Source organism: Staurois parvus, unplaced genomic scaffold (assembly GCF_062004578.1).
Source record: "Staurois parvus isolate SC_StPar_1 unplaced genomic scaffold, SC_StPar_1.0 ptg000097l, whole genome shotgun sequence".
Classification (NCBI taxonomy): domain Eukaryota; kingdom Metazoa; phylum Chordata; class Amphibia; order Anura; family Ranidae; genus Staurois; species Staurois parvus.
In genome coordinates, this window is record NW_028317893.1 from 6,519,988 (window position 1) to 6,547,603 (window position 27,616).

At 39.7% G+C, this 27,616-nt stretch overlaps 1 protein-coding gene across 2 annotated transcripts in view; it reads left to right on the forward strand.

Moving 5' to 3' along the window:
* CEP192 (centrosomal protein 192) overlaps positions 1-27,616 on the forward strand; it is a 317,843-nt gene that overhangs the window by 212,436 nt on the left and 77,791 nt on the right. For both annotated transcript variants that reach the window (XM_089671050.1, XM_089671051.1), the window contains exons 27-34: positions 4,414-4,474; positions 8,909-9,048; positions 10,478-10,570; positions 10,656-10,768; positions 10,850-11,023; positions 11,596-11,686; positions 15,187-15,366; positions 26,029-26,289. In XM_089671050.1, coding sequence (XP_089527176.1) covers positions 4,414-4,474; positions 8,909-9,048; positions 10,478-10,570; positions 10,656-10,768; positions 10,850-11,023; positions 11,596-11,686; positions 15,187-15,366; positions 26,029-26,289 — 1,113 coding nt within the window. The remainder of the gene's footprint in view (positions 1-4,413; positions 4,475-8,908; positions 9,049-10,477; positions 10,571-10,655; positions 10,769-10,849; positions 11,024-11,595; positions 11,687-15,186; positions 15,367-26,028; positions 26,290-27,616) is intronic.

The following is a 27,616-nucleotide window of genomic DNA, read 5'->3' on the forward strand; positions in this document are numbered from 1 at the left end:
GTTTCCACCTTCATGCTGAACTGTAGGGATGGTGTTCTTAGGGTCATAGTCAGCATTTTTATTCTTCTTCCAAACATGGCAAGTCGAGTTAATGCCAAAGAGCTCAATTTTGGTCTCATCTGACCACAACACTTTCGTCCAGTCCTCTGAATCATTTAGATGTTCATTGGCAAACTTCAGACTGGTCTTTACATGTGCCTCCTTGAAGAGGGGGGGACCTTGCGGACTCTGCAGGATTTCAATCCATGGTGGTGCATTGTGGTCCCAACTGACTTGAGATCATTCACAAGTTCCTCCCGTATAGTTCTGGGCTGATCCCTCACTTTTCTCATTATCCTTACCCCATGAGGCGAAATTTTGCATTGAACTCCAGACCTAGGGTGATCTTTTAGCCAATTTCAGCCTTGTATAGGTTTACAATCTCGTCCCTGACTTCCTTTGACAGCTCTTTCCCCATGACGTTGATGTTTGAATGGAAGAAAGATTCTGTGGACAGGTGTCTTTTATACACATAATGAGTTGTCCTTAGGAGCAGCTTTCTAAATTGACGGGACTAATCTGTGTACCACATGAGCAAATAGCCAGTCTGTGGGAGCCAGAATTATTTTTCGTTGGTAGATGATCAAATAATTTAGTTACTCACTGAACTGCAACTCAATTTATAACATTTGTATCATGTTTTTTTTCTCGATTTATGGTTAATATTCTTTCTCTATCATTTAAAATACACCTATGATAAAAATTATAGACACTTCAATTCTTTGCAAGTGGGCAAACTTACAAAATCTGCAGGGGATCAAATAATTGTTTTCCCTTAAATTATAATTATTATATTCAACCCTTAATTTTTAAAATACCCAAACTCTTCACCATAATTTAAAAAACTAAGACAGCGTTGTCTCATAACATATTTACATTCGGACATACACTTGGGCTACAATCGGTATGTCAAACAGTCTCCTAAGGCAAATGGCTAGTACAGTAATCCGTTAACAAACAAAACAAAGGGTAACTGTTTAGACTACCCACTATGTCCACCCAAAAGGAATTGCGCTAACATGAAGATACAACCAATAAATCAAAAATGAAGGTAAGTAGCTTGAATGGCGCCCCTGAGAATACTCCAGTCATAACTGAATCAATATGTGAATGTAATAGTCCATGATGGGCTTGAAGGAATGATAAAGCTAATAGGCATATTGCTAAGGTTAGAAGGTACACAGCGTTAGTGGCAAAAGAGTACTAGGTAGATTCAGAGATATGACAACACATGGACAGGCCGACAGAGGCAAGTATCTCACCTCAATAGGTGATTGGATGTCATGTCCGTCCAGGACAGAGTATGTGTCCTACGTGAACAAAGCACAGTAACACAGTGCCAGGCAGCTAGTAATAAAAAGTCCAGCAGTTGAAATCTACTCTCAATGTTACTCTCACCCAATCCAGGCTGGTTCCAACTGCTGCCGTCACATTCTTACTCCAGACCATGTGAGTGTTCGCCTCTGTTTACCACAAGCTCATGCATATGCCACACCATCCATTGCCTAGGCCGACTATCCGTTAGGCTGCTACAGTCCGCCCTGAACTACATTGCTATGTTCCGGGACTAAGTGACATAGGTCAGGTGACATCAATGCGCTTCATCAAACGAACGTACTAATGGCTTCTTCAGAAAGGATGAATAGGGAAGGAGAGAGGAGTAGGGGAGAAGGGAAGAAAAGGAGGAACCCTTAATATCATTATCCCAGAAAAACTTGGAGATTTAACTCTGTGTACAGCCCTTTTGGAGCTAAAGTCTTTAAAGCGGACCTTCACTCTCTCAATCAACATGGACTATTTTTAATCCTGCTGCTGCTAATATTAGTAAACAGAAAAGTATTACATTTACTTGTATAAACTTTTTTTTTTTTTTTTACATTTCATCAGTTACTTCCTGGTTTCTATGCTTAGGCAAATTGTCAGATATCCCAGGAGTCTTTTAGGAGGGAAGGAGGGGCTTTCTCTGCTAAGCACTCTCTCCTATCTGAGCTAAGGGCTGATGGCTTCTAAATTCCAGGAAGTAAATTTATCTGCCCTTAAGATGGCTGCAGTCAAAAATGCTAGAGGGGTATTTTTCAAATTATTTTTTTTTCTCAGCAAAATAAAGCATAGAGATGTGAATGGATGGGGGAGTTTGCTTTGCACATAAAACATGAATTAAATAGTGTTTTTGATTTGTGCTGCTTAGATGCAGTGTAGTTCTGCTTTCATTTATGTATCCAAAATGTTTCGTTGTGTAACGACACAGTGTTAAACTCCTCTCTCCTTGTACTTCAGCGTATAAATCCTCTTTACCTTTAAACCATCCAGTTTTTCATTATGGAAGGTTCTGAAGTGTTGTGCAAGGAGACTGTCAGGTTCGTTCTTTCTTTATAATTTCACAAAGGTGTTCACCAATGTGCTCTCTTAACTGGTGTTTGTTCTTTTCAACCTATGTTTTGCTATAGGATAAATCACCTTTTGTAGTTCTACAGTTAATCAAGCTCGGGGGAAACGTTCACATTAGCATCTGTGAACACCTCCATTTGTTCTACAAATAGGCAGATCTGACACCTCCCACACTGTAACACGCCCCTCTAGCGAGGGAATGCTTTAGTAGGTCACCCAGATTTTGTGCCCTTCTGGCTACCTGTTTTTGGGTATTCTCCTATCTCAGACAACACTGGACATTGTCTCAGGACATGCCAATGTTTGTTCAATTCTGGACGTACCGGTGGCCATTGGGCACCAAATTGGATTATAAACCTCACTGGTTCAGCACCATTGATCATAACTCTTGTTCAGCATTTTTATCTACAAAAAGTGACTTTCACCATGCCAGGCATTTTTGGTGATCTTGTTAGCAAATCCTCCCTCCTAATGACCAGGGTGTCCTTTCCATCCATTATCTCTTCCTCAGGAGTGTCCTCATCCAATAGTTCAATTAGATCAGTTAGCGCCTGTTGTTCTTTATTTGTGGCATGCCCTAAGGCCTGGCATCTTTCCATCATGGAGGACACGCAAGAGTACCTTTTTGGAGAAATAAGTTGAAATCCTTATGCACAGTAAACTCCTTCGTTGTATTTTTGCCTGAGAAGGTTAAACCCCTACTCCGCAGTCTTACATGTCAGCACTTTAAATTAAAATTGGACAGATACCTGGTTATCTGGTTTTGATGTATTATAATTTAAAATTATTACTCATTTTTTCTTCTGGTCCTCTGTCTTCTGTGTACTCCCTACTTTTCTCCCCTTCCCTTTTCTCTCTGCTCCTTTCTCAAAGCCGATTTTTGTTTTTAAAGTTTTGCCCTGCACTTCCTTTTCATGGCTGTCTTGGCACCCCTTGTCTTAAAAATAAATAAATAAAAAACACTGATCTCTGTGAAGTTTCTAGATCTGTGTCCCTAGAATTCCTCTCAAAACCAGACTGGGAGACAAATCTAAATCTCTGTTTACTGGAACGGCTCCTTCCCCTTGAGTTGGACAAGTCAAAAGTTTCTTCCCCAATCACTTTTAAACTTAGATGTTTTTGTTATCCTCAAATTTCTTTGCACTTTATCAATCTTCATTTTATATTCTTCACGTTCTTTGAACTGCTCAAGGCCCTTTACACTCACTTCAGTCTGCTGCTTTGATTCATCTAATCGTATTGAAGAGCAATGCGGCACAAACAGTTCATACCTTGAAAATGAAATAAGTCTTCATGTTCTCCAGTTAGAAACTTTTCAGTCCAGGTGTCTACTAATTCTGTTTTGCCAGTGTCCAAATCGCCCTGTAAGCTGTAGTATAACCCAAATATCTCCGAATCCTGTGTCCCTCCATGAACTCAAAGAAAAAGATTTTACCGTGAATATATAACCATTTTATTTAACATCTCAACGATAAATATTAAATATGTTAAAATAGTTACCATTTCCTGCTTCCAGGTTAGAAATGTGTGAATAATAAAGCCGAATACAGTGAAATGCATTATGAAAATGACAGGCACATTTGTAACCTAAATAAAATGACGATGTGAACTAGTGGTGGTGGTTAGTTCTCTGCATGGTTGTCTGTAATGTTTAATGGCTTTTTTGAGGACAACCGTTGTGAGATCTCTGACTTTGTTCCCATCCACCTTTTGTGTGTGTTCACCTTTCACGCATACCTTTTTAAGCTCTGCGCTACTTCTGTTGTATTATTAATTTAAAATTCATTGAGATCATAACTGTCATGGCAGGCATTTACTGGCTTAAATGTGGAATTGTTAACACCACATCACCTTCTTGGTGAGTTAATTCTTTACCTAACATTGAAGTTGTTTAGTTGGTTTTGTCCTTCAATCATATTCCTACAAGCTCTATTCTCAAATGAATAATCTCCTCATAATGAAATTTTACATTTGTTCTTATTTTAGGAGCATGAATGTTTTGCAGTGTGGGTGGTGTTTCATGCGCCACAGACTTACAACTCTGCAGGTATGTCCTCCGTCCGGTATTTAAAAAAATGTTCCTAGATTGTGGTGTCTCAAAGTCTTTGGGAGTTTATAATGGTAATTTTCAGAGTTTATAGCAGTGTTGCGCTCATCCTTCTGTACCTCATACTTGATTGTTCTCATTCATGTTTCCATGTAACAGTGGTGTTGTGAAGCATGTGTTTGTGTGATGGGTTGGGTTGTTGAAAAGAAAATATCTGCATGAAGTGTGTGTGTATATCTAGATCTCTATATTTCCATATAGATATACAGATGGTAGGTGTGTATGTGTACAGTCAGGTCCATAAATATTGGGACATCGACACAATTCTAACATTTTTGGCTCTATACACCACCACAATGGATTTGAAATGAAACAAACAAGATGTGCTTTAACTGCAGACTGTCGGCTTTTAATTTGAGGGTATTTACATCCAAATCAGGTGAACGGTGTAGGAATTACAACAGTTTGCATATGTGCCTCCCACTTGTTAAGGGACCAAAAGTAATGGGACAGAATAATCATCATAAATCAAACTTTCACTTTTTAATACTTGGTTGCAAATCCTTTGCAGTCAATTACAGCCTGAAGTCTGGAACGCATACCATTGGTGAGCCTCATGTTTTTGAGGCTCACCAATGGTTTACATCTTGTGGTGAACCCTCTGTATTCACTCTGGTGAAGTCTTCTCTTGATTGTTGACTTTGACACACATACACCTACCTCCTGGAGAGTGGTCTTGATCTGGCCAACTGTTGTGAAGAGTGTTTTCTTCACCAGGGAAATAATTAGTTGGTAATCCACCCCAGTTGTTTTACGTGGTCTTCCGGGTCTTTTGGTGTTGCTGAGCTCACCGGTGTGTTTCTTCTTTTTAAGAATATTCCAAACAGTTGTTTTGGCCACGCCTGTTTTTGCTCTCTCTCTGATGGGTTTGTTTTGTTTTTTCAGCCTAATGATGGCTTGCTTCACTGATAGTGACAGCTCTTTGGATCTCATCTTGAAAGTTGACAGCAACAGATTCCAAATGCAAAAAGCACACTTGAAATGAACTGTGGACCTTTTATCTGCTCATTGTAATTAGGATAATGAGGGAATAACACACACCTGGCCATGGAACAGCTGAGAAGCCAATTGTCCCATTACTTTTGCTCCCTTAACAAGTGGGAGGCACATATGCAAACTGTTGTAATTCCTACACCGTTAACCTGATTTGGATGTAAATACCCTCAAATTAAAGCTGCCAGTCTGCAGTTAAAGCACATCTTGTTCGTTTCATTTCAAATCCATTGTGGTGGTGTATAGAGCCAAAAATGTTAGAATTGTGTCGATGTCCCAATATTCATGGACCTGACTGTATATATACAGTGTGTATATTTTTAACCACTTGCCTATTGGGCCAGTTCTGACACTTCTCTCCTACATATGAAAATCCTTCTTTGCTACAAAATTGCTTAGAACCCCCAAACACATATTTTTAACCACTTTAGTACCACCCTCACAGCAAATAAACTGCTACAGGGCAACCCTCCTGTACATAATAATGTGTATAAATATGATTCTGCACTTCTGCCTAGGGGACATGCATGTGGGCGGGCAGTGGATGTCCGCTGGCACCCGTCGATCATCAGGGAGAGACACAGAACTGAACCCTGCTTATGAAAACAAGGCAGAGCTCCGTTCTGACAGGGGGATAAGTGATGGATCATGTGTGCCTGCAAAGCAGGGAATAAGATCCTTCACTTCCCTTAGTGAAAGCAGCACACAGTTTACATAACAGCGCACAGTTAACACTTAGATTGCCCTAGATGTATAACCCCTTCCTAACCAGTGTCATTAGTACAGTGTCAGTGGATATTTTTAGCACTGATCACTGTGTTCGTGTTACTGGTTCCCACAAAGTGTCATTGTCTGATTGTCCGCCGCAATATTGAAGTCGCTGATCGCAACCATTACTAATATAAAGAAAAATAAATGACAATTCCAATCTTATATACAGTCAGTTGTAGACACACAAACCAATCAATGCAAACGAATTTGGGTTATTTTTTTTTTTTTTACTAAAAAGATAATGGAATACACTTTGGCCAAGATTTATGATGAAATATTATTTATTTGCAACATTTTATAAGAAAAACCCTTTTTTTCAAAATTTTTGGACTTTTTCATTTACATAGCAAAAAACACAAAAATCCCAGTGGTGAATAAATACCACCAAAATAAAGTTTTATCTGTCTCAAAAAAATGCTAAATTCATATGGGTACAGTGTTGCATGACCGCACAATTGTCCTTCAATTTGTGATAGCACTGAAAAGCTGAAAATTGGCCTGCACAGGAAGGATGTGAAAGTGTCCGGACTTGAAGTGGTTAAAAGTTTAAAACCAGTTACCAGTTTACAGTTACACAGGAGGACTAGTGCTAGAATTATTGCACTTTCTGTACCATTTGCGGCAATATGTCACATGTGTGGTACAAACACCATTACCATATGCATGCACATGCTACGTATGCATTTACCTTTGCACGCAAGTATAATCTCTATGGTCAGCCAGTGGAATCGCCATCCAAGAACGAACCGGGACATCCGTAGTGGCAAAAAGGTAAATATACAGTTGCAAGAAAAAGTATGTGAACCCCTTGGGATTACATGGAGTTTTGTATGAATTGGGCATAAAATGTGCTCTGAACGTCATCTAAGTCACAACAATAGAAGAACACAGTCTGCTGAACATAATACTACACAAACATTAGATGTTGCCATGGTTTAATTGCACATAACATGTAAACATTGACAGTGCAGGGAGGAAAAAGTATGTGAACCTTTGGACTTAATAACTGGTTGACCCTCTTTTGGCAGCAATAACCTCAACCAAATGTTTCCTGTAGTTGCAGATCAGACCTGCACAACGATCTGGAGTAATTTTGGACCACTCCTCTTCACAAAACTGTTTCAGTGTAGCAATATTCTTGGGATGTCTGGTGTTAATCGCTCTCTTAAGGTCATGCCACAGCATTTCAATCGGGTTGAGGTCAGGACTCTGACTGGACCACTCCAGAAGGCGTATTCTGTGCTGTTGCAGCCATTGTTTTGTTGAATTACTTGTATGCTTTGGGTCATTGTCCTGTTGCATCACCCATCCTCTGCGGAGCTTCAGTTGGCGGACAGATGGTCATACGTTTTCCTGCAAAATGTCTTGATAAACTCTGGAATTCATTTTCCCATCAATGACAACAATCCGTCCAGGCCCTGAGGCAGCAAAGCAGCCCAAACCATGATGCTCCCTCCGCCATGTTTTACAGTGGGGATGAGGTTTTGATGTTGGTGTGCTGTGCCTTTTTTTCTCCACACATAGTGTTGTGTGTTCTTCCCAAACAACTCAATCTTGGTTTCATCTGTCCACAGTATATTTTGCCAGTAGTGCTGTGGAACATCCAGGTGCTCTTTTGCAAACTTCAAACGTGCTGCAATATTCTTTTTGGACAGCAATGGCTTCCTCCGTGGTGTCCTCCCATGTACTCCATTCTTGTTTAATGTTTTCCTTATTGTAGATGTGTCAACAAAAATGTTAGCATGTGCCAGAGATTTCTGTAGGTCTTTAGCTGACACTCTGGGATTCTTCTTTACCTCATGCAGCATTCTGCGCTGTGCTCTTGCAGTCATTTTTACAGGACGACCACGCCTAGGGAGAGTAGCTAAACTTTCTCCATTTGTAGACAGTCTGTCTTACCGTGGACACATGAACATCAAGGCTTTTGGAGATATTTTGTAACCCTTTCCAGCTTCATGCAAGTCAACAATTCTTGATCGTAGGTCTTCTGAGAGCTCTTTTCTGCGAGGCATGGTTCACATCAGACAGTGCTTCTTGAAACCAGTAAACCCAAAACAGGTGTGTTTTTTTTAAGGGCAGGACAGCTGTCAGCAACACATCCAATATCATCACACTGATTGGAGTCAAGGTTGGCTCACTCCTGGCTCCAATTAGCTCTGGGAGAAGTCATTAAGCTAGGGCCTCACATACTTTTTCCTCCCTGCATTGTGAATGTTTACATGTTATGTGCAATTAAACCATGGCAACATCTAATGTTTGTGTAGTACTATGTTCAGCAGACTGTGTTCTTCTATTGTGACTTAGATGACGTTCAGAGCACATTTTATGCCCAATTCATGCAAAACTCCACGTAATCCCAAGGGGTTCACATACTTTTTCTTGCAACTGTAAGTACATAAATATTAAATATAAATGCTTATTAACATTTTCTTTTCCTCTATACATTCACATTAGAGATCGAGATATGCATAATTTTATATATATATAGGTGTGTGTGTGTAATAAATATATATATATATATATATATATATATATATATATATATATATATATATATATATATATATATATATAAATTTCCCATTTTTTTCTATGTATTCATTTTGATAGGTTCCCTTGGTCCACCAGAAGAGTTTGCAGCAAGGGTTGATATTGAAATTGACAGCCCAGGCCCTGCATGCATGCTAAAAAGTATCCAGTTAAGAGCAAGAGTTGGCTGTGCGAGGATACATGCCCCTAAGGACTTGCAGGTATGTTTAAAACAAACAACTCTGAAACTGTACTGCTGGATGAACCAAACTTAATTACCAGTTTGAGCAGCCACTACGTGATTACCCCTTACACCACAAAAATCATCAAACATATAAACATAGAGTTGCAAATGAATCAGTAATAAACATAAGGTTGCTGCGTGCACCATAAAGTGGTTTCACGCCACTCCTCAATAAATGAGGCAGCAAAAGATGACGCTTAACCCACCAAAGCACCTTGATTGAGCTGGCTTATTTGAATCTGGAAGCCCCCTTTAACAAGGGTGCCCTTCCCCCCCAGATCCCACCCCCCCATGTGAATAAGTATAGGGTACATTGTACCCCTACTCGTTCGCCAAAAAGTGGCAAAAATAAAACCACAGAGACCGTTTTTGACAAGTCCTTTTATTTAAAAAAAACAAAAAACAAAAACATACACGATGTCCCCTGAATTTCTCCCCCGCCGCAGCTGACCCAGAAAAAAAGTTTGCACCAGACGCCAGCTCCCAGCATCTGTCAACTCCTCTGCTAAGTAAAATAAACTAAGGGGTGATGCCATCGACCGGGGCATGCCAGCATGGGATGGAGACTTTTTTTTTTTTTTTGGGGGGGGGGGGGGGGGGGTTTTGGCTGTGTTTACCCAATCACCATGACTGATGCTGGATTTACTTTGAGGGGCATTGTTTTTTTTATTCTAAAGGTCAAAAGTGTCTGTGTTTTTTAATTTATTTTGGATTTTTTCCAAATTACATTAAGCCCACACAACCACTGCTCAGAGTTGTGAGGGAGAGGCCCTTGACCCCATCAACATGCGGACAAGGTGCCCTGGAGGGGAACCCCCTCCCCACGTTAAGGGCTCTGCTGATTTTACCTGGAGAGCACTACCATAGTATACAAAACATCAGCAAAACAGTCAGTCCTACTCTTCATGTATAAATAAAGGATACTTGATATAGCCTTCATTCATAAGCTTGATATAGCCTTCATTCAAAAAGCATTTTATTAACTTTTTTGTAACCCCATTTTATTTTCTTAGAATTTTTTAAAACCGTTTGTATGTTGACATTTAATATTTATAGTGGTATTTTTTTAGGGCTGCATAAAAAAGCTTTGTGCCAGAAACATTATTCTATGCCTTCACAAAAGGAATGAATCACACACAAATTTTGCACTTTTGATGCGTTTAGAATGACTAAATTACACTGGTTTAACAACGTTCTAACACCTCCATCATCTTTGCTCTTTTTTGGACCAAAGATGGTAACTCTAGGCTTGGGGGTAGCAGCTGTCATTTTTGTTCCCTTCACTGTCCATTGTACAGATTTGTGCCCAAACTCCCCCATTTCAGCTCCACAAGGTGGAGAAGTAGTGCTCTGGTAATTTGTAGAAATAAAATTGTAATTCACGATTTTTTTCTTTCTCACCAAAGACTGTCCGTTTAACCTGTGTCTATGGATCATCTGCCAAACAACTGCTGCCATTAAAAAATGCAGGAAACATTGCTGCTCATTTAAAAATTATGGTAAGCATTCCCATGCATGTCCTTTTTATATGTGTAGTCTGTTTAATAAAAATGATATTTATTGTAATGTCATTCTTCCACAAAGTGTTCAAATGAAGATGGTTTTTCTGTAGACCCTGAAGATTTGTTTCTTGCACCAGGGGAAGAACAAATAGTTGCAATTAAATACTTTCCACGTAATTCAAATACAAAACAAAGGTATGTTAATTAAGTCAAGTCAATTTAGTTTCTTTATAGCATTATATGCATCTTATTGTCTTTTTTTCCTTTTACCCACAGTATCTTGAAAATCATGGTCCAGCCAGCAGGTCCACAGTATGAAGTGATGTTGGTTGGAGACATTGAGCCTTCAGGAAACACAAATTCTTCTGCCATTAGTTACTCAGATGTTCCATCAATTCTTTCAAACAAACAATTCATAGCATGGGGAGGAGTTGGTGTTGGAAGAGCAGTGTAAGTCTATCTAAATAGCATTAAGATTACTTTTCTGTTAACAACAAGACAACAAGACATTCTTAACAGATGCTAGCAATTGCAGTCTATGTATTTTTTTTTTAAACAGTGACTTCAGTACCTTCTGAATCACTGGCCCAAAACCTGCAAGCATCTGAGGAATTTGTACTTCACTGGATGCTTACAAGTTCCAGGTCAGTGACTGAAAAAATAATTATGTAGGAGATAAGTATAACAGTCAGTTTTCAATGAGAGATTGCAATGGCATCCTAAGGGGCACATTTATCTCTTTACTGTACATTACATGTATTTCATTGCCATTAATTTTGAGTAGCACCCCAATGAATAAAGGCAATGCACATACATCACTGCTCAACTTCAATGCACCATACTGTGTTCTATTAGAAATGTTGTGATTCTTCAGCCCATGATTTTCAATAGGATGCCTCAACACACTAACATGCAACATAACTAAATCTTTATTGTAAATGTAGGCTTTCTTTAAATTAATGGATTACATTTTTTTTTTCATCAAGACATCTGTGATTGATATGTTCTGTTTTTCTTTACAGACAGCAAAAATTGATTCTAAGGAACATGTCAGCAGCTGCAGGCCAGCAGCTTCGTCTTATAATAAGGGGTCAGGACCAAGACTGCTTTCAGGTGTTTTTTCTCTTTTTTTATTATTATTGGCTGCAAGTGACCTGCATATATTGATGGTGGAAGGAAAGGCTTAGGCTCAATCAACTCCCTACAATCAGTTTAACAAAATAAGTCCATTGTTGTGTACATTTTCTTTTAAATCTGTGATTGTACCTTTTTTTTTTTTATTATTATTATTATAATGCATTGCAGTCACGTGACTGCTATACAGTTAGGATAGCTGGTGGGTGTGTCTTCTTCCTCTTTTGTCCTTCCTGTGCGAGTGCTCTAGCGAATAAGGATGCCTGTGTGTCCTCGCTCATGAGAAAACATATGACATTATAGGTGGGATGGGTAGGGCTGTGCTGTGTTAACTCGCGCAGACAATGGTACCAGAAAAGTGCCTGTGAGCTGCCATATTCGGCTGAACAAGCATACTGTTGTTGAAGCACAGGAGAATTGAATGGCTGGATTAGACTGTTTCTAACCAAATATTCAGCAGTTACAATAATGCATAATTTATAGGTTTTACATATTATTATAAAGGGGTAGTTTTTCATTTTTAAATAGAATTCCACTTTAATGTATTTTGGTGTCCTTTTATGAAACAGATCAGCAGCTATCCTGAGGATTGTTGCTGATCTCCGTTCATTAGTGGTTTAGGAAACAGATGATCAGCAAAGAACATGTTCTCCACTGATCATCTTAGCACACAGATGGCCAGAATATGAAGGATCGATGTTAGCCCTTCACTGGCAATCTGTGTTCTCCATCCAGACTCTCCAGCCCAGAGCTGGAGAATCGGAGGAACTGCAAACGAAGCAGCGATAATTTACCCCTGCTTAGTAAACTGTGTTTGACTGATCTCGCGAGATTATAGTAAAAGCAGCCGTTTGCCAGCGTTCAAAGCATTTGTAGATCGCTTCTCCCTTCATTCGGAGAAGTGATCTACACCACTTCATAAAAAGACATTCAGAGAACTCTCTCCTCTGAGAATACCGGAGAACTAAGCAGCGGTCATTTACCGCTGCATGATAAAAGGACACCTTTGTCACACAGTATGCCTGGAAGCAACAGTCACCATGCATGATTTGTAAACATCAGACTAGCACATGAATTGCAAATAAGGGATACATTGTAATGTTTTTCAGAACTTTTGTTGCAATGTAGATGATACCACACTGCACTGCTATTTGGGCCTAATAAGGTTTTAGTCCATGTTTAATAGTGACTGCATACATCGGCTGAACAAAGAATCTTGTGTGGCTGTACATTGTTCTAACATGTATGCAGATTAGATATTTAGACTTTTTATATGCCTATTCCCAGGTAGTGACTAGGAAACATTAATACCAGAGACAGCAAGGCATGCAGCTTTTTCATAATGAGGCCAACACTTAAACTTTCATATTTCTATATTTCTCTTTTAATTTTTGGGACAATCCACTACCAACATAGAAATGGTTGTGAGTGGAAAGCTGTCATTTTGAGACTGTTGGTTTTCATGTTGTATTTCAGATCAACCTCTTTATTCTCAGCATTCATGTTAAAGTATCCCATAGATGTATTAATTAATGGTTTATCAACATACATATTTGACATTTCTACTAAATAAACACACTTTAGCCATATACAGTGTCTTGAAAATGTATTCATACCCCTGAAAATTTTCCACATTTTGTCATGTTACAACAAAAAACTTAAATGTATTTTATTGGGATTTTATGTGCCAGACCAACAAAAAGTGGCACATAATTGTGAGGTAGAAGGAAAATGGTTTTCTAAATTGTTTTACAAATAAATATCTGGAAAGTGTGGCGTGCATTTGTATTCGGGTATTGGGTATGTCTCTACCAGCTTTACACATCTAGAGAGTGACATTTTTGCCCAATCTTCCTTGCAAAATAGTGCAAGCTCTGTCAGATTAGATGGCGAGCAGCTGTGAACAGCAATTTTCAAGTATTACCACAGATTCTCAATTGGATTTAGGTCTGGACTTTGACTGGGCCATTCTAACACATGAATATGCTTTGATCGAAACCATTCCATTTTAGCTCTGGCTGTATGTTTAGGGTTGTTGTCCTGCTGGAAGGTGTACCTCCGCCCCAATCTTAAGTCTTTTGTAGACTCTAACAGCTTTTCTTCTAAGATTGCCCTGTATTTGGCTCCATCCATCTTACCATCAACTCTCACTAGCTTCCCTGTCCCTGCTGAAGAAAAGCATCCCCACAGTGTTTCACGGTGGGGATGGGTGTGTTCAGGGTGATGTGTAGTGTTATTTTTCTGCCCCACAGCGTTTTGCTTTTAGGCCAAGAAATGCAATTTTGGCCTCATCTGACCAGAACACCTTTGTGCACGTTTGTGTCCCCCACATGGTTTCTTGTAAACTGCAAACATGACTTCTCATGGCTTTCTTTTAACAATGGCTTTCTTCTTGCCACTCTTCCATAAAGACCAGATTTGTGGAGTGCATGACTAATAGTTGTCCTGTGGACAGATTCTCTCACCTGAGCTGTGGATCTCTGCAGCTCCTCCAGAGTTACCATGGGCCTCTTGGCTGCTCTGATTACTGCTCTCCTTGCTCAGCCTCTCAGTTTAGGTGGACGGCCATGTCTTGGTAGTTTTGCATTTGTGCCATACTCTTTCCATTTTTGGATGATGGATTGAACAGTGCTTCATGAGATGTTCAAAGCTTGGGATTTTTTTATGACCTAACCCTGCTTTAAACTTCTCCACAACTTTATCCCTGACCTGTCTGGTGTGTTCCTTGGCCTTTGTGAAGCTGTTTGTTCACTAATATTCTCCAACAAATGTGAGGGCTTCACAGAACAGCTGTATTTATACTGAGATTAAATTACACACAGGTGTACACTATTTACTAATTAGGTGACTTCTGAAGGCAATTGGTTCCACTAGATTTTAGTTAGGGGTATCCGAGCAAAGGGGGGCTGAATACAAGTGCACACCACACTTTTCAGATATTTATTTGTAAACACATTTTTTAAAAACATTTATCATTTTCATTCCACTTGACAATTATGTGCTACTTTGTGTTGGTCTCTTCCATAAAATCCCAATAAAATATATTTACGTTTTTGGTTGTAACATGACAAAATGTGGGAAATTTCAAGGGGTATGATTACTTTTTCAAGGCACTGTAGTGCTGCACACTAAATTTGTGCATGCCTTATTTATTTCAATTTGCAAAGTGCAACGTGTAGGAGCCTTTTGATTTTTGTTACGTTTTTGGCTTGTCGTGGCAGTATACAATTTGTTTTTAGGAAGTTACTGTATACTAGCAATATACTGAAAAATTATACAATGTAACTTTGTTCAGATTTTTTTTTTTTTGTCTCTAAAGTAAGAAATGCCAACTAAAGGAAAAGTATGATGGAGATAAGCACCACTTCGGCACAGCAATATTTTTTCACACAGATTACTTTGACATGTAAAATTAACCTAGTAAAGTGTAAACTAGCCTTGATAATGAACTTCATGATTATTTTTTTTCTCCCCTGTAGTTGCAAAGTAAGTTCGGTTCAGAAGAGCGTTTGACAAGCAATCGTGAACTCACACTCCGTCCTAAAGAAGATTCAGCTGTCCATTTGATGTTTTCTCCAACGCGTGTAGGCTGCATGTTGGCTAAACTGGAGATTAAACAAGCAGGAGCTAAATCTTCACAACCAGGAATTAAATTTACTGTAAGTCTGTGGTAAAAGGGGTTCCAGGTAAAAGTATATGGTGTACTTACATGGGGTCCATATTGGACCAATACTCTCGGTCAGCATTGACTTTGCAAAGATCTCACTTAAGCCTGCTGTTTTCATGGTCTCTGATGAATGTAGGTCTAGGCATTTGAATAAGAAATTGTTATTCATTACCTTGAACCTGGATCTAGCACCATGCATGTACTTATACATATTAGATTATTCTGATATAATGCATGAGATCTTTACAGAGCATCTCTACAGTTATTCTTTTGTACTAAGTGCGTGGTAGGTCTATCAGAGCAGGTAATGCTTCAAAAGAGAGAAAGGAGAAGAAAAAACAATTTTTTGGAGCTGAAGTATGCATTCCAGGCTTTTCAAATGTCACCCCTTAATCACACTTTCCAAGTCTGTGTTCTGGATCCTATTCTTGCCAAAGAGCCTTGTTTATCAAACATGAAAACCTCTTCAAAGTGATCTGTTAGGAAGCATTGGTGCACAAAAAAGAGATACTCTGCAGTATAATCTAAATTCTAGCAGTACATCAAATAAATGTGGTACAAGATATGAGCTGTCTCAGATTTTATCAAGAAGGGGGTTTGACCGTTTTGTTTAGTGGCTATCTAGGAAATAGAAGGACCTACTTTATAACCCAGCGGTTTTCAATTTATGTCCCCTTTCAATTGAGATGACGTTAACTTTATAAGTTAGCGATGTTTTGGCATTTTAAACTTCAGTTGAAATGTATTCTCTTTTAGTGTGATATTCAATGTAATATTACTTCATGGGATGTAAATATGTCTTAAAGTGTTACTAAACCCAGAATCCTGCATTCACTATATCTGGTTTCCCACAGTACCCAGACCATGAAAATGCAATTATTTTAGTAAATATAAACGACTAAATATCTTTTCTCAACAGCAGTATATAGCAATCTTGTGACTTCTATCAGTGTCCAGCTGAGCACTGGTTAAAGATTGTAAGAGGAGTTTTCATTCCGCTTTGACTGTCCTATGAGGCTGCATAACCCCTGGCAGTCTGTCTGGACAGTGCTGATTGGCCCTTTGCTGATCACAATCACTCTTCCAAAGAAAAAAACTACTTTCTAGCCTTACACATTTAATTGAGCATGGGCAGTGTGACTCTTAGAGCTCTGTACCATCAGAAGATGATCAGAAGAAGAAGGCGACTAGAAAAAACAGGATCAAATAGCCTTTTTACACAATGCAGATGATTAACCCCTTAGGTTCCACAGTGAGTATAACAAGCATGCTGTACTGCGTATGCAGACTGATTTTACAGTTGTGGGTTTAGTAACATTTTATGAACATCCTTGATCTAACTTCAGGCAGGCCCATTGAAATACATTTCAGGTTCCTGTAATCCAGTGAGACTGCAGCTATGTGTTCAAATGTGATCATCTGCTTTTCTGTAGGCATGGCAGTAGGCATAACTTTGTTTGGCCACCTTAAATGCTAACTGCAGAAGGGGTATACATTTAATTTAAAGTATGTAAGGGGGCTGGTTAAGTATTTAACATGCTGATGAACTTCAAGTGTACCAGAAAACTAAAAATTTGAGTAAGTGGATCTTGAGGTACACACCAGCATGTTCACATGGCTTGGGAAATTATGTGCTAAAAAGAGGTGACCAGCACTATATTCTTTTTAGCAAGAGGGTGGCTTTTTGTATTGCTAAAACTCCTTAATCCCTTGATGCCGACACCTCCCGGCCCTTTAAGGGGTTTGTGATGCCAGGGGGCGGGGTTTAGGGTTATGTCATGGCGGTCCCATTATCGGAAAGCAGGACCTTTCTGTGAGGCACCAGTAAGTGTGCCAAGAGCTCGCAGGGCGCACATTCTCGACACATCTTCTGTTTACATTGGGTGCGCAAATATGCGGCCCCTCAGCGCCAGGGCCCAGATGCTGAGAGGACACAATTGCGTGCGCTCAGTGCCAAGGAGTTAATGAAAAACCTTAAGCAAGTCATTTTTATACCATCTGTAGACTGGCATGTACAGGTGTTGGACAAAATTATGGAAACACCAGGAAAAAGAATGAAATCCTTACCTAATTATACCTAATATGGTGTTCAACTACCTTTTGGCATCCAGGATGTCTTGAATTCTGAAAATTTACAAATAAAGTCTTGAATGGTGGATAATTGAATATGATACCATTCTTCATGCAAAAATCTTTCCAGTTCTCGCAGAGATGCTAGAGGCGAAAAACAAGCCAAATCTTGTTCTCCAAAATCGACCATAATGGCTCTGTCATTGAGGTCCGTCAGCTGCACATAGTTGGCCAAACTTTTTACATAGTCGCTGGCAGTGACTCTACCTTTCAAAGTTATGATGGGGCCTGCAGAATACCAAGATATGGCTGCCCAAACCATGATTGTGCTGCCACCATGCTTTGGCACAGGACAGTCCTGGTCATAAGCTTAGGATGTTGTTTGTCACACGCAAACACTTCCAGTGATTGGGAACAATGTAAAGCTCTATTCATCGGGCCATAGTACAGTCTTCCACTGATCGATAATCCATCATTTATGGGTGTTGCACCACTCTCTCCTCCTCTGAGCATTAACCACTTGCCTACCGAGCACTTTTACCCCCTTCCTGCCCAGACCAATTTTCAGCTTTCAGCGCTCTCATATTTTTGAATGACAATTGTGCAGTCATAATAGGGTGATGAAGCGAGCGCTAATATTAAAATCAGTGATAAGCAGCTGAACACACTAAAAGGTAAACCAAAAAGCCTTCAAATGAATCAATAAAGAATGGTGCAGCGCTAAAAATGATAAAATGAATAATTTCATCTACTAAACGCATGTATATGATAAGTGCGTTTTGTCAATGACACACAATGAGACAGCAATAATATTCTAAAAATAAGCAAATATAATAAAATAAGAGTTCAAATATCTATAGGAAACGCATAATCGTGACATGCGTGGTGATTGAAAAAAATGTCCAAAATTTCTTAAAACTGATGTAATCTTCAAGTGACTTCTATAAAGTCCCTGAATACTTATTCTGCTTGGGTGAGTGTGTTAATCAACATACAGAGTGCGCAATCACCGGAAGCGTTAATAAAAAGCGCGTTGTATCATATACTCCTGGACATGTCCTGGTCCCTCCAGGTATGCAGCCGGGGGTTAGCTGGTCTTCCCAATGGTGCTAGGAGTCGATGGTTAGTGCCAATAATTCAACCTTTTCAGGATGCTGGGATATTCACTGAAGATGGTACTAAGGGATTTAAAGTGCTCGATGCAGAGCAAACATTAGGGATATCTCATAGTGTAGTATTTTAAAAGATGCTTTATTAATGGTACTTAAAATATGATAAGAAGAACATGCAGAACTGCTGTATGAAATGACAAATGCCACAATATTAATCGCATAAGATATATGCATGAACAACTGACCAGCTGGAACAATATAGTGGCCGTCGGATCCCCGTGATCCGACGGCTTAACGTCAACGGCTTGCAAAGGGCTCCTCAACGCGTTTCGAACACAGCGTTCGTTGTCAAAAGGGGTATGCCTGTGTGCAGCCTGACGTCTTAGACCTGCTATTTATAGCCTCACATAATTTGAAAATGGCCAAAAACGCCAAAGAACACGATCGTGCGCCATCTTGCCAAATTTCAGTGCGCATGCGCGAACCCGCAGGCGCCATTTTCCCGTGGATCAATGTTACCATAATCTCTCACAAGACAGGTGTTATACTGCGCATGTGCGGGCTCCATTTTCCTGTAGTTACTAATGCAGGAGATAATGCCAAAAGCTATGTGGGAACATTCCTTTACATTTAGTAATATCAATGGCAAAAACGGAATTACAGGTGATTGTTCTGCCATACAGGGCCCATATGTATGACATAAATGTTATTGACATTTTAATATGTACCATGGCAATAGCGCACGCGCGTGCATCATTAGGAAGGGAATAAGTGGAGGAGAAATTCCGTCAAAACACACTCGCACTGCGGGCGCCATTTTCCCTACATCTGAAATAAAGCAGTATATCATAGTTAAAAGTAGAGATGGACAGAATTACAATATATAGGTTTGCGGTGCTTAGGCAATATAATGCTGATTGAATCAGCATTAAATATCCTATGTTAGATGCAGAAAATTCTGCATGTCACACTTGTATAGTTTAAAACAGGTTAAATTCTTTTTGTTTAATATACTTATATTTTCTGAAATTATAAGGGTCGCATATAGACCATACAAACCATATAGTCTACATATTGAAAAGCCGTCTGAACTGCCAATTAACATAACAACAAAAAACAATATGTGATGGAAATATAATCCATGGTGAGAAAACACATGGTGGAAATGCATCCATAAATGAATATGACCGCGTTTCCTCAATAGAGTGTACATATGAATAAAATTAACAATATTAATAAAAAGTTATTGAAGAAATGTAAAGTATACCAAAAAAAAAAATGTGGTCCAATCACTAAAATCCAAACAGAATTGGTGCAAGATGGTCATATAGTCTAATGAAATCGAAAAAGTATATAGTATACACGGTGTGGGTGGGCTAAACCCTAACTATTATCAATGTAACAATTGAGATCATTATCTACATTGTGACCAACCGGGGTCAAAGTTCTCATCTTAAAGATCCACCTGGTCTCAGCCTGTGAGACCAACCTAGTCTTGTTTGACCCCCTCCAATGGTTGGTAATGGTTTCAATGCCCATGAATTTAAGCGTCGAGGGGTCGCGGTTATGGTGATGATGCAAATGTTTAGACAGAGGGTGGTCCTTAAAGCCTTTTCTGATGTTATATACATGCTCTCTGAATCGATCAGATGAACAGAGATCTTATGTTATCCAATTCCACAATCCAGAGAGTGGGCAAAATTTGTCCATTAGTGACCACTTTTTCACTCCAATATAAATCAGTCAACAAAATTATCAATAAAAATTGGGGCATTCTAAAGGCCGATCCCATTTTATCAAAAGTACTACCGGATAGACCTGAAATAGTTTTCAGAAGAGTTCCTACCCTTCGGAACAGGATAGCACCCAATAGTATAGATCCCCCTTTATCTTCCACCTTTTTCTCACAAATGAAGGGATTCTACCCTTGCAAAAAATGTGTCCTCTGTCAACAAAGCAAAATGAAACTCAAGAAGATAGAAACTTTCGCATCCACATGTACAGGACAAACCTATGAGATCACTTCCTTCATATCTTGCAATAGCAAGTATTCAGTTTATCTTCTCGAATGTCCATGTAAGAGACAGTATATTGGACGCACTGTCAGGCTCCTGAGGGATCGATTTAGAGAGCATGTATATAACATCAGAAAAGGCTTTAAGGAACACCCTCTGTCTAAACATTTTCGTTATCACCATAACCGCGACCCCTCGACGCTTAAACTCATGGGCATTGAAACCATTACCAACCATTGGTGGGGGTCAAACAAGACTAGGTTGGTCTCATAGGCTGAGACCAGGTGGATCTTTAAGATGAGAACTTTGACCTCGGTTGGTCACAATGTAGATATTGATCTCAATTGTTACATTGATAATAGTTAGGGTTTAGCCCACCCACACCGTGTATACTATATACTTTTTCGATTTCATTAGACTATATGACCATCTTGCACCAATTCTGTTTGGATTTTAGTGATTGGACCACATTTTTTAGGTATACTTTACATTTCTTCAATAACTTTTTATTAATATTGTTAATTTTATTCATATGTACACTCTATTGAGGAAACGCGGTCATATTGATTTATGGATGCATTTCCACCATGTGTTTTCTCACCGTGGAAATGCACCTATCAATGGTGTTTGTTTTAGATTATATTTCCATCCTATATTGTTTTTTGTTATTATGTTAATTGGCAGTTCAGACGGCTTTTCAATATGTAGACCATATGGTTTGTATGGTCTATATGCGACCCTTATAATGTCAGAAAATATAAGTATATTAAACAAAAAGAATTTAACCTGTTTTAACTATACAAGTGTGTCATGCAGAATTTTCTGCATCTAACATAGGATATTTAATGCTGATTCAATCAGCATTATATTGCCTAAGCACCGCAAACCTATATATTGTAACTCTGTCCATCTCTACTTTTAACTATGATATACAGCCGTCAGTACTGCTTTATTTCAGACGAAGGGAAAATGGCGCCCGCAGTGCGAGTATGTTTTTGACGGAATTTCTCCTCCACTTATTCCCTTCCTAATGATGCACGCGCGTGCGCTATTGCCCTGTTGCCACGGTACAATTGTAATGTCTATAACATTTATGTCATACATATGGGCCCTCTATGGCAGAACAATCACCTGTAATTCCATTTTTGCCATTGATATTACTAAATATAAAGGAATGTCCCCACGTAGCTTTTGGCATTATCTCCTGCATTATTAACTACAGGAAAATGGCGCCCGCACATGCGCAGTATAACACCTGTCTTGTGAGAGATTATGGTAACATTGATCCACGGGAAAATGGCACTCGCGGGTTTGCGCATGCGCACTTGCATTGAACTTCGGCAAGATGGCGCACGATTGTGTTTTGGCGTTTTTGGCGCCATTTTCAAATTATGTGAGGCTATAAATAGCAGGTCTAAGACGTCAGGCTGCACACAGGCATACCCCTTTTGACAACGAACGCTGTGTTCGAAACGCGTTGAGGAGCCCTTTGCAAGCCGTTGACGTCAATATTACTATATTGTTCCAGCTGGTCAGTTGTTCATGCATATACAGTTGTGTCCAAAATTATTCAACCCCCACTGAAATTGAGTGTTTTGGCCAGTTTGACATTGCTTTTGATCATTCAGTCATCTTGCTTACATTTACATTAAAGAGGCACTTGTAGGTCAGACAAATATAACATAACAGTTATAATGAAATAACCACAAATGTCTTTTCTGTGCTCACAGCATTATCAGTTTTATTCAACCCCCAAGTGACATTCAATCTTAGTACTTAGTACAGCATCCTTTTACAGTTATAACAGCTTTTAAACGTGAAGCATAGCTTGACACAAGTGTCTTGCAGCGATCTACGGGTATCTTCGCCCATTCTTCATGGGCAAAGGCCTCCAGTTCAGTCACATTCTTAGGCTTGCGCACTGCAACTGCTTTCTTTAAGTCCCACCAGAGGTTCTCAATCGGATTTAAGTCTGGTGACTGCGATGGCCACTCCAAAATGTTCCAGCCTTTCCTCTGCAACCATGCTCTAGTGGACTTGGAGGTATGCTTGGGATCATTGTCCTGTTGAAAGGTCCAACGTCTCCCAAGCCTCAGGTGTGTGACGGACTGCATCACGTTTCCATCCAATATCTCCTGGTACTGAAGAGAATTCATGGTACCTTGCACACGCTGAAGCTTCCCTGTACCTGCAGAAGCAAAACAGCCCCAAAGCATGATTGACCCTCCACCATGCTTCACAGTAGGCAAGGTGTTCTTTTCATCATAGGCCTTGTTCTTCCTCCTCCAAACATAGCGTTGATCCATGGGCCCAAACAGTTCTAATTTTGTTTCATCAGTCCACAGAACACTATCCCACAACTTTTGTGGTTTGTCCACATGGCTTTTGGCATACTGCAGTCGACTCTTCTTATTCTTTGGAGACAGCAAGGGGGTACGCCTGGGAGTTCTGGCACGGAGGCCTTCATTACGCAGTGTGCGTCTTATTGTCTGGGCTGAAACTTCTGTACCCACATCTGACAAATCTTTTCTCAGTTCCTCAGCAGTCACACGGGGACTTCTCTCCACTCTACGCTTCAGGTAGCGCACAGCAGTCGAAGTCAGCATCTTCTTTCTGCCACGACCAGGTAGCGTTTCAACAGTGCCCTTTGCCTTGAATTTGCGAATGATGCTTCCTAAGGTGTCTCTTGGTATGTTTAACATCTTTGCAATCTTCTTATAGCCATTGCCCTTCCTGTGAAGAGAAATCACCTCTTCTCTTGTCTTCCTGGACCATTCTCTTGCCTTCACCATGTTTGTAACCACACCAGTAAATGTCTAGAAGGAGCTGAGTATCACAGTCATTTTAAAGCTGCCTAATTGGTGCTTATTATGCTTGATTGCTGCTCGGTGACATCCACAGGTGTTTTCAATACCTGATGGAAAGCACCTGTATGAACCTCTGTTCTTCAGAGTGGTAGTCTTTAAGGGGTTGAATAATTGTGGCAATGAAGAAACCACATAAGAACCATTTACTACTGTATTACATAAACAATTGATGTCATTTTAGTTGCATTTGGGTAGTTACAACGTCCTTGTAGGATTTGATTCTGAATACAATTCCAAATGTACACTATAGTCCCTAAACCCCTTTACAGCATTGGGGGTTGAATAATTTTGGACACAACTGTATCTTATGCGATTAATGTTGTGGCATTTGTCATTTCATACTGCAGTTCTGCATGTTCTTCTTATCATATTTTAAGTACCATTAATAAAGCATCTTTTAAAATACTACACTATGGGATATCCCTAATGTTTGCTCTGCATCGAGCACTTTAAATCCCTTAGTACCATCTTCAGTGAATATCCCAGCATCCTGAAAAGGTTGAATTATTGGCACTAGCCATCAAATCCTTGCACCATTGGGAAGACCATCTAACCCCCGGCTGCATACCTGACTACACCTGAGGGACCAGGTCATGTCCAGGAGTATATGATACAACGCGCTTTTTATTAGCGCTTCCGGTGAGTGCGCACTCTGTATGTTGATTTACACACTCAACCAAGCGGAATAAGTATTCTGGGACTTTATAGAAGTCACTTGAAGATTACATAAGTTTTAAGAAATTTTGGACATTTTTTTCAATCACCACGCATGTCACGATTATGCGTTTCCTATAGATATTTGCACTCTTATTATATTTGCTTATTTTTAGAATATTATTGCTGTCTCATTGTGTGTCATTGACAAAACGCACTTATATACATGCATTTAGTAGATGAAATTATTCATTTTATCATTTTTAGCGCTGCACCATTCTTTATTAATTGTGCAGTCATGCAACACGGTACCCAAACTACATTTTTATAAAAATTTTTGAGACAAATAGAGCTTTCTTTTGGTGGTATTTGATCACCACTGGGGTTTTTATTTTTTGCTAAACAAAACTAAAAATAGACCAAAAATTTTGAAAAAAAGGTTTTTTCTTAGTTTCTATTATAAAGTTTTCTAAATAAGTAATTTTGCTCCTTCACTGATGGGCACTGTTAGGCGGCATTGATAAGTCACTGATGGGCACTGATAGGCTACATTGATGGGGCGACACTGATGGGCTCTGTTAGGTGGCCCAGATGGGCATTGATAGGCACACTGATGGGCAGTGTTGGGAGGCACTGATTGTCAGCACAGATGGACACTATTGGCTGCACTGATGGAGCTACACTAATTACCAGGACACTGATGATCAGTGCCCTGATGACCAGTGTAGATGTCCCTCTGAGAAATTCCGCTTACCATCCCTCCTCTCCTCACGCGCTGTCAGCGTGAGGAGAATACTGCCGATAACTTTGATTTCCTATTTACCCAGTGATCAGCGATCACAGATTGTGCGCAGTGCGTGCCGCTGGGGGGCGCGGTTCTGGGAGGATGCCCTCCCAGAAGTAGCCAACCACGCTGTAGCCGTCTTTCGGCTATAGAGCAGTCGGGAACTGGTTAATATCAGTCACTAATGGTTTGGCAATTGCAGCTCACCCCTGAATGTTTTGCTTAGGGAGTTCCCGCCTCAGTTTTTTCACGGGCTTTGGAAGACTGAGATTGAGCGCTGCGGTCATTTTTCAGCAGTTTTCTCATTTCAGGTCACAATCCTGTCCATTTTTTTTCTTTGTCTTTTTCAGTCAAGTTGATCAAGTCGATCTCGCTTATGCTGATTAGACCATGTTTTCCGTCATAGAGGACGCTAAGCAGGCACCAACAATTTGCCACCTTTGAAACTCTGTAAGCTTTGGCATGAGTCCGTATTACTAGCAGCGCACACAGCGAATGACTAAAGTGAGGTCTCCCACCTGTTGGCTAGGTGTCTCATCACACAGCGGAAGCAAAAGAATGTTACATCACTTCCACTTTCGACGTGAAACATGTTGCCACTTTCACACCTGCAAATAATGTAGTGTTTCCATATTTTTGCCCAACCCCTGTATATTTAAGCGTATGTAAACCCAACATATCTTATTCCTGATTATATGCCTGCTGTACCATGTACTTGTATGAAAAAGTATCCGTTTCTCTTTGTATTGCTTCTTTGTGTGAAATCACTGGTATCCTGCCAGCCCCTCTGCTCTCCCTTTAAACATTTACCACACTTAAGCAGGAGAACACACCATGATGAGCTCTTTAGCTGTGCTGGGAACTCAGCCCACTCTTCTCCAATGATCAGACTTCTGCTGACCACACATTCCACCCCTCCCCATGCACATCCTTTCACTGGGAAGTTCAGTGTGATGCTGTTTCTGCTCCCCTCGCTCTTTTCAGGAATGTGATCAAAAAATGTTTTTATATCTGTACACGAATGTTTTGCCATTCATTTCTATTTTTAAACTGAATGGATTGTTTTTCAAGTTTAGGGTTTATAAAAACCTTAAATCTGGCTCGGTAGCCTTGGAATAATTCTTTCTTTTTTTTTTTTTTTTTTTTTTTTAGATTCCACTCTCCGGCTATGGTGGCACAAGCAATGTAATACTTGAAGATGTGAAAAAGTTGTCAGACAGCTGCATGTTGACCATAAATGGTGTATTGCCTGGTAGAATAAGCAAAGCTAGCTTCTCTGTCAGGAACACAGGCTCCAGAGCTGCTTATGTTAAAGCGGTCTGTTTTATTAATGTAGAAAACAATGTCGTTATGGATCCAAATGTGGTTTTTGTTACTCCAGACAAATTTGTTCTGAAAGAAGCATCACGAGAGGTAAAGCTAATGGATAAGTTGAGCTGTGCTCTATAAGAAATCTCTTGGGGTTGTAAGACACTACTAGAACAGCTGCTTGAGAAAGTAGTGATAGTCTTGAGGTGGGAATTGTCAGCTAAGGTATGCTTGGGCACCAACATTATACAGCAATCTGTTCATGAGCATGTTATTTTACAGATGATCGCTAGTTATCAAAGTATTCTGCATTGATTAAGCAAATATTTGCCAATAATATACAAATTTATTTTGTGATCCAGTGGATGTGTAGCCAGGATGAAGAGAATGTACCGTGTTTTGTCAATTTCAGATAGATTAAAAGTAATTTTATATTGTTACATTTTTTCTTTACTTTCGCCATTGTTCATCGAAGGACACAGCTTCACTTCTTCACGGATGGTTTGATGCCACCACCTTAAAGAGGAACTCTAGGCTTTCACCAAAATATCAAGTCAGCAGCTACAAATACTGTAGCGACTGACTATTACTATAAGGACACTTACCTGTCCAGGACCGTCCTCACTCAGGCTAGTTCTTAGTTCTTCACTAGCCTCTGGGTTCCCGGTGTCGGCATTGCAAGTAAGGGGAACTGGAAGTGAAGTCTTGATGAATGGTCCTGTAGTCTTCTGAGACCTGTGAAGTGCCCCAGAAGACTTGGGGAAAGAGGGGGACAAAATTTCTGTCTCAGCTCGTCGCAGCAATTTCAGCCAGAAGTGGGAGTGGGTAGCCTTCAAACCCAGGTACCGTCGCCCCCCCCCCGAGAAAAGGTGCCAAATGTGGCAGTGGAGGGAGCAAACAAGCAGAGCTTCCCCTTTTTGCTTTTTGGAATTCAGCTTTATCAAGGGAGAATGTCACCAGCACACCGAGGATCACCAATACGGGTTCAAAACTTTTAATGAATGATCTCATAGTTCCTGCAAGACAGTATTAGAGTATCCTCCTGCGCTCAATATAGGCACAATCCCTATCTGAAACAGCTGCTGTCACTTAAAACTTAACCATTCAGTAACCAATAATATATATCTTAAACAGTGAAGCGCTAAATTAAATAAATAAATAAATACATATATTAGGTGCCGTCAGTGAATATAAGTGCTATAGTGTAATAATTCCTTGTAAATCACTGGAACATGCCAACCAATGGTGTATATAACTGGAAACAAAACTGAATACTTAATATATCAGTGAGAAATGCTAAATAGATATATAAATAAATATAAACACACCAGTGATGAATAATCTAATACCTCCGATAAAAACTTCTTCTCATTCACAGAAGAATATAAATAAATAAAAAGGTGCTCATTAAGTGAACAAATGATCACAAACT